General features: G+C 36.6%; 1 protein-coding gene across 1 annotated transcript in view; it reads right to left on the minus strand.

The window, feature by feature from the left end:
• Positions 1 to 3,138: 3,138 nt before the first annotated feature.
• Positions 3,139 to 7,979, minus strand: part of arsj (arylsulfatase family, member J) — an 11,938-nt gene continuing 7,097 nt past the window's right edge. Inside the window, exon 2 of the mRNA XM_016499735.1 lies at positions 3,139 to 4,564. Within this exon, the coding sequence (XP_016355221.1) occupies positions 3,187 to 4,564 (1,378 nt within the window). The 3' untranslated portion in view covers positions 3,139 to 3,186. The remainder of the gene's footprint in view (positions 4,565 to 7,979) is intronic.

Below are 7,979 nucleotides of genomic sequence, written 5' to 3' on the forward strand. Positions count from 1 at the left end.
ACCCAGCACTGGGTTGTATTTAACCCAGCATTTTTTAGAGTGTAGGATTTACACAAGCTTCTGTCTGGATCCAGAACACCTGAGAAGAGATGATGCCAACCCTGAAACAACATACAGAACTAACAAATTTTGCTATAAGTTTGATTGCATCATATAATAATTGCTGTTAATAGTGTTCATCATCTGTTTGATTACGTCTTTACATTTCTGCCATATGTAAATAAACTGACAGTCACCACTGATAAGCTATACTACTAAATATTGTAGAAACTTAATTTTCTATAAAGTTGCTTTGCAACGATTTGTATAATAAAAAGCTCTCTACAAATAAATTTGAGTTGAATTTAATTTTATACAAAGGCAAAAAGTCAAAGGCAGTGAGACATTTGATCAATGAAATGAAGGATTGAAAAAGTGTGAATTGAAGATTTAGATGTATCATTCTAAGATTTTAAAGAACATAGTAAAGCCTGACTTTATCAGTAGGTTTTAGACTGCAACAAGGCCAATTTTATTTATTTATTGTCAGTAAAATATTTCTTGACAATTATTTTCTAAAAACTTTACAACACATTTAAGCCTTTATTACTATTTCTGTTTATGATTGTAATTAATTCAGACTCTGTGCCAACAAACTGCCAAGTGTCTTATTTTAAATGAGACCACTATTAGTCTAAAGGCTTCATGAATGATATAGCCTATCTGCTGTATGCCATTTCATGTGTTTGGGTTCAGGATGGGGGATGGGTTGCAAGTTATATATGGCCATAAAACGTATACTAATATTTGCATATGCATGTTTTTACAAGTATTTTGAGGGAAAAACAAAAGATTGAGAGGTAGTAATAGAACTTGAGCAAGAGAGACCAAAATAAAAAGCGCAGCTTAGAGAGAAAAGACAGGGATAAAGGAGATACAGAGTAAAAATATGAACCTGCCGAACCTTTGTTGGTTGCCAAAAAGAGTTCCAGTCATGTTTGGCTAAAATTTGGCCATTACAGGAAACAGGAGTTTATGCAAATATGCAAGCCAACAAACTTTATCAAAGTTATGTTTGCAATATATAAAGGTGAAGGACTTTTACACACAAAAAAAATACATACTGTATAATACACCTTCATATCCTACCATAGACGTTTATGTACATCAATATCAATACATAGCTTAGACCAACATATATCAGCCAGGCATTTTGCGATTAACATTATCATCTGGTAACTATGGCCCATTAGCATTTTGTTTGTGGAACATTTTCCAACTCAACCGAGAGCTTTGCCAGTGGATAATTATTCTATTTCCATGAGTAAATATTGTGGCAGGTATAATTAAAACAGTACATGTCTTAGAACTATGCCTACGAATTTTACTATGTGGGCACATTATGCAATACAGAAAGTGCCTCCTCTGACAAGGCATAGCAGTCCAGTGAAAGTATGGACAAATGTGAACCAACCAACAGCATACATACAAAAAAAAAATGGAATAGCTCAGCCTCAAGGAATGCAAAGCACTGCCAAGAGATCCAGCCCTGCAGGCAAGCTTAATACCTCCTGTTGACATATGAAGCTGGTAGGGTGTCATTCTGCTAGTTATCTGGTACATTAAATGTGGGGAATTGTAATCTGTTCCAGTTTTGCTTCACATGAGTTTTATGAAGACAGCTGTGGAGTATTGGCCAGGGACATCGGATTGTTCTCAAGGAAATGGTCCAGATTACATAATCCAGCTGCGTCATTTTGTTACGCTCTAGGGTAACACCAAACAATAAAACTCATGTTCATTTTTTTTTCTATTTCTTGGAATGTTCTGAGCTTCATATGCATCTGGCTTATTGACTGACATAACCACACAGCTGAAAGTCACTGTAACAATCTCAGTAAAACATGGACTGCAGGAAAGTATTATACCGTGTCCTAAACAGGCACAATGTATCAAGATTCAAGTAACGAGCAATTAGACCATGTACAATGAATGTGAAACTGCTTTGTGACATGGCAAAGTAATATACAATATGTATTTGTTGCTTATCATACAGCTATGTGGAAAGTGATTTTGGACCAAAGAGATTTAACTTTTGGCAGGACAAACCATTGCAATGCCACAGATATTGAAACAAAGTTAATGACAATATCTGCTCGTTGCTTTTGTAAGTGTGCAAAATATTTGTTTATACCTTGAAAATTAGTACCAAAGGATGTAGAAATCAATACTTTTCTTTCTTTCTTTTTTAAAATATTTTGAGCCCATGTTCATTGCATTATTGTATTTTTAAAATAGTCAGACCAAATCTAAAATCCCTGCTGAGGACAATCAATTTTGCAGAAAAAAGTTTAATATTGACTTACAGTCATTCAGATGACAGAAATTCTTCATTTTTTCAAACTACTGCAAGAGGAAAATAATGACTGCTTGCATGTATTTTAGTATGTGTACTTAGATATGGCTGAATACAGTATGTATTGTAAAACAGTACATACCAAAGTATTAGTGGTATGTTACGCAAGTTAAGCATAATGATACTTGAAACGTAACACACAGCAAAATTAAGAGAAAACACGAGAATAAGAAAAAGATGTATTGATCTTACATTCAAGTTTCACTGGTGCCAGACCAGGCAAAACATCAAATAAAACAATATATATACAGTAATAGAACTCAAATTTTTGCCAATAACATAGCACCAATTTCATTTAACTTTCTTATGCATCCCAAAAAGTTTTTTTTTTTTAATTCAACCTGTAAGACTTACAGTAGTAATTCAAGTGGTTCCCTTCCTCATCATGCATTTTTTTTTTTAATTTTCATTGAAGGCATGTCATTTTTGTGCTTTTAGTAGCACCAGAGTTGCAAAAACAATGATTTTCTTCCACTTTTCTCATCTGCCACTAGTTGTCCTTACCCAAACTTGCAGCATTTTTTGAGACAAAAGTTGTCAGATTTTTCAAATAATAGCAATGTTTTGAAGCCTCACAGTGTTTACACTCTATGAATGAATCACCTATAGTTCTCTGCACATTGAACTGGAATAGAAAATATTTAAATTACACACTACTGACTTTTAAATTGAAATTGGAGGTAAATCTATACATCAGTGAAAATGACTGTGCTGGAAGTTAAAGACTACAGTCATCCCTGAGTTCATACCACAAAAGTCAAAATGGGAGCCAACATAAACTTCTATAGACCTCAGGTCTTTCTGTTGAATTTCCCTCTTCGTTTTGCTTTCTTCCAACTCTTCATCTGTTCCAAATCATATGAGAGAAGGTTATCATCCTCATCTTCGTCATCATTTGTGTACCAGGGACCCCAGACCCCCCCATTATACTGAGGATTGGAGCGATAGTCTTTGGGAGGGTAGCGGCATGGCACAGCTGTCTTGTTGTACCGTAGAAGCCTGAATAGCATCTTCTTCACCACACGTGGGTATCGTCGAGAAAGGTCCACTCGTTCATATGGATCAGCTGTAATGTTGAAGAGCCATATAGATTTGCCTCGATCCCAGTTCACACGTTCATTGTGCCAACGATTGGCCAACAGCAGTTTGGAGAAAGTCTGTGGTGGAATCCAGTCACCATATCCTGGCACACCAGTCAGGAGCTTCCAGTCACCTACACGGAGTGCTGCCTGGATGGCAGTGTTCCAGATTCCATACCCTGCTTTCCAAGAGCCATTCTTGGCTTTGGTGTAGACAGGGTCTATGTTGTGGAGAATATCCAGTCGAGGTGAGGGACGTCCCTCACTGATGGCTTCCCAGACATCATAACCATCAAGGTTCTGGTTTTCATCTAGAGTACCTTCACCAAGCATCACCAGTGTTGGGTACCAATCAGTAATATGGATCAGAGCCCTGCTTCTAGTTCCCTTTTTGACCAGTAAAGGGCTGTGTACAAACCCTACCGCTCGTATTCCTCCTTCCCAGTAAGTTCCTTTACTTCCTCTTAGTGGCCAGTTGCTGCCTCCTGCCATTGGTTGACCTCCATTGTCTGAGGAGTACACCATAACCATGTTGTCATAATAGCCATACTGCTTGAGAGCAAGAGTTAGATTGCGTACTGCCTCATCCAAGCAGCTGACCATTGCAGCATACTTGCGGCGATGCAAGTTTGGGATTGACTTATAGCGTTTAAGGTAGCGGGCAGGAACCTGCAAGGGTGAGTGTACAGCCTGGTAGGCCAAGTAAAGGAAGATGGGCCGTTTAGGATTGTGAGATGCCAGGATGTTTATTGCCTTTTGAGTATACATGATGGTGGAATAGATGCCATGGTCCTGCTCCCAGGCAGCTTCTTCCCCCTCATGAAGATCGTACCCACACATTCCTGGGCTGTCACATTTGTAATGGCTGTAGTAGTCGCCGCTACCCAACAAAGAGCCAAAGAAGGTATCAAAGCCACGCTGCGTAGGCATACAGCCGCGTTTATAGAAGCCAAGGTGCCACTTCCCCACCATATGAGTAGAATACCCAGCGTTCTTCAGTTTCTGAGGAAGGGTGATGTTCTTCAAAGGGAGGCAATTCGGCTGAGTGGGTCGGATGATGGAATGCTGGAGGCCAGTGTGGATTTGATATCTAAGACATAAAAAATACAACAACAGTTAGTAACAATAAATGATAAGCACTGAATAAAACAGACATTTGGTCCTCATTTTAGATGGCCTATTACTTTAACTGTCCATCCAAACAAAAAGCTGTAAAACTGACATCTTTTTACGTTAGTAACAATGAAGGTAACAGATCAACTATGAAAATTAAAATGTTTTTGACTAAATACAGTTTATAGTGTTTATATTCTAACAATTTTAGACTGGTTTGGGTCAGCACCGCTGCGGAGTAGCCCAGTACCGGCGTGACTCACCTTGGACATAAACAGAGAGAAGTAGCTCCGGCTACAATGTTCTTCTGCAAGACACATGCAGTTCTGTTTATTAACCGCTAAAGCAACAAAAGTTACGGACTGCAGCTTTAAGATGCATTTCATGTTGCCTTTAAAATTTGTAATTGTTTTGGATAAAAGCATCAGCAAAATTGCTACTTATTATTAAATGATAACAAAGTATGTAATACAATTATGTAAGTTCAATAGAATAATTTGAAATATGTCTTAATATTTCAGTCAAGTACCTCAACATTTATAGCTTTTCTACTTCCACATGCATATAAATGTCTCAAGTAATATTCAAATCAAGTCAAATCATGTTTTGCTGTCCATGCTGTCCAAGTGCAGACATAATTACGCTACCCCATGGACTTATGGGAAGTGTAGTCCCGAACTCATTCATCACCCTGTCACACAAGTAAACATTTCTCCACAACGAATATAAACATTAAACGATGCATAAATCAAATCAATCACAAGCACATAAAAACAGCACACATGCATAAACACAAACATGCTGTTTCTTCATTTTACAAACACAGTACCAAGACAGTAGCCTACACACACTGTTTAAAGGACATCAGAAAGAAAAGAGTTTGCAACCTTTTCTAAAGCTCCAATTTTATGGTCAATTTTTCCTGTCATATTAAATAATAATATAGGCTATATGATATTATGGTTTTAATATCACCTTATGAAAATCAAGTCAAATCAAATTTCTTGTTCTAAACATCGGAGAGGTAAATTTACAACAAATAATGACTTTTGCTTAAATGTCTAGTTCTTTCAAGAAGCCCTAGATGGCACAGGCTGATGGGTTCTTAAAGTAACTGATGATATCCACAGCATTAAATGACTTGGCACAAGCTGATTGGTTCATGTTGCATATGCAGCCAATGAGCTTACAGCTTACATTTAAATGGCGGGTTAGCATCCACTTGAGCATTTTGCAGCACACTTTTAGAGTTCCTCTGAAACCTCTCCCTCTGAGATCTGCTACGGGCAGAGTTGGGCAAGTTACTCTGAAAATGTAATCAAATTACTGATTACTCCTTTTAAAAGTAATCACGTTACTGTTCTGATTACTTTATTTCAAATGTAATTAGTAATTAGTTACATTACTAGTTACATTACTTTTTTCTCCATGAAATTTATGCATCAACATTCACATAACACTGTTATTTTTAACTAAAGCAAGCGGCTGCTGCGTGCATGGTTTGGCATGGCAGAATGCCAGCAAAGAGCGCTGCATTTATAATCTCTAAGACATCTCAGTTCATCGCAATTTGGTCCCAAGACCAAATACATTAACATTGCCATATCCATTACCATGCTAAAATCTTCCGAGTTGTCAGGATAGAACTTAGATTTTCTTGAGGAAAACATCCCAGTTTAATCTCTCATCTGCTCATCTCTAGAGTTTTATAATCTAAAACTGGAAATCTAAAAACTGTGATTTGGCATTTCAGATTTGCCAAAGTACCAAAAATTATTCTGCAGTCAAACATTATCAACAATGTTTCATTGAATTGGTCCGAGACTAAATTATCTGACTATTGTCCAGCTTAATGTTATATCTCTATACTCTTATTGTGTCAACAATTGTCTCTTTTGCTAGTGCTTTTATTTTTCCTAAGGAATTTTAAGAGAGACAGCTAAGACAACAGCCAAGTGAATGTTTAAAGGGGTCATATCATGCGATTTCAAGTTTTACTTTCTCTTTGGAGTGTTACAAGCTGTTCGTGAATAGATAAGATCCCTGAAGTTGCAAAGACTAAAGTCTCAAAACCAAAGAGATATTCTTTATCAAAGTTAAGACTCTGCCACACCCCCCTAAAACGGCTCGTTCTAACACGCCCCCACATATCTAGGTCACTATGTGGGAATATTTGCATAATGCACCCAAATGTGCACCAAAGAAAGAAGGCGTGGTTTCAGTAACCGCAGTTAGTGTTGAAGCAGCCATGTCAGGGAGACGCTGTGTGTTTCTAGGCGAAAGCAAAAGCACTTTATTTGGCCTTCCGAAAGTAGATGCATTTAGGAATATTTAAGATTACTTACAACAGAACAGCAAATGATCTTTAAAAAAGCATCATATGACCCCTTTAAATCACAAACAAACTTGAGAAGTGTTTTAGAGTATTCAATGTTTTTATTTTATGACAGGCCTTTGACATTTTGTATACATTCTTGCATATAATGACAGTTTTTCCATTTCACGTCCTTTGAGTGTTGAGTGATTTGGACAAAGGTTATGTAAGCACGCAACAAGGCATTTGTTCTCATGCTTGCTATGCTCTTTAATTTAAAGACATAAACGAAAACAACAGTACAGTAATAATTATTTATTACTTTCTACAAATAATAATTCCATCAAAATTACCTTAACCATGCATGGTTCCCTTTTTGGCCCTTGTTTCATCTGTTTGGTTCAGCTGGCTTGCTTTGTGTGTATTCATATTTGTCACAATTATAGACTTTTGTTTGTGTTCCTGTTAGAGATGCACCGATTGCAATTTTCTTGGCCGATTCCGATTTCCGATTTTTTGGAAGTGTGACCTGCCGATACCGAATTTTGCCAATTCCGATTTTCTTTCTAAGAACTATAATTGACAGCATATACAAACAAAAATCTATGCAAATTTATTTACATAATAAAAGAAATGATTAAACATTACAATTCACCCAATCTGGACTAATTTACAGATTTTCTCTCAATTAAACAACTCTCAAAATAAAGTGCTCTGTGACTGGAAAGAGGAAGAAATAGTTAACTTAAAATGAGTTGCTGTATGTAACAAAACATATGTCATTTCCCACTATGTTTATAATTGGTCATTGTTTTCCCCTAAGCTTATTAAATGTGTCATCTTTCACATCAAATTCTTACTTTGTTTCAATTAATTCAGTTAGAATAATAAGAAAAAGAGTTGTTACCATTCGAATGAAATTAGTATTAACAAAATCTCTTTCCACTGCTGAAACCGAAACAGAAGCTGCATCTGAAGTGGCATTAGATGCATTTACACAGACTTTTCGATGAAGCTGAGGTGCCATAAATGCATTTACACTGCAAAATTTCAAATGCATAAATAATTTTATAAGATT

The sequence above is a fragment of the Sinocyclocheilus anshuiensis genome, unplaced genomic scaffold, assembly GCF_001515605.1.
Source record: "Sinocyclocheilus anshuiensis isolate Anshui unplaced genomic scaffold, SAMN03320099.WGS_v1.1 scaffold126, whole genome shotgun sequence".
Lineage (NCBI taxonomy): Eukaryota > Metazoa > Chordata > Actinopteri > Cypriniformes > Cyprinidae > Sinocyclocheilus > Sinocyclocheilus anshuiensis.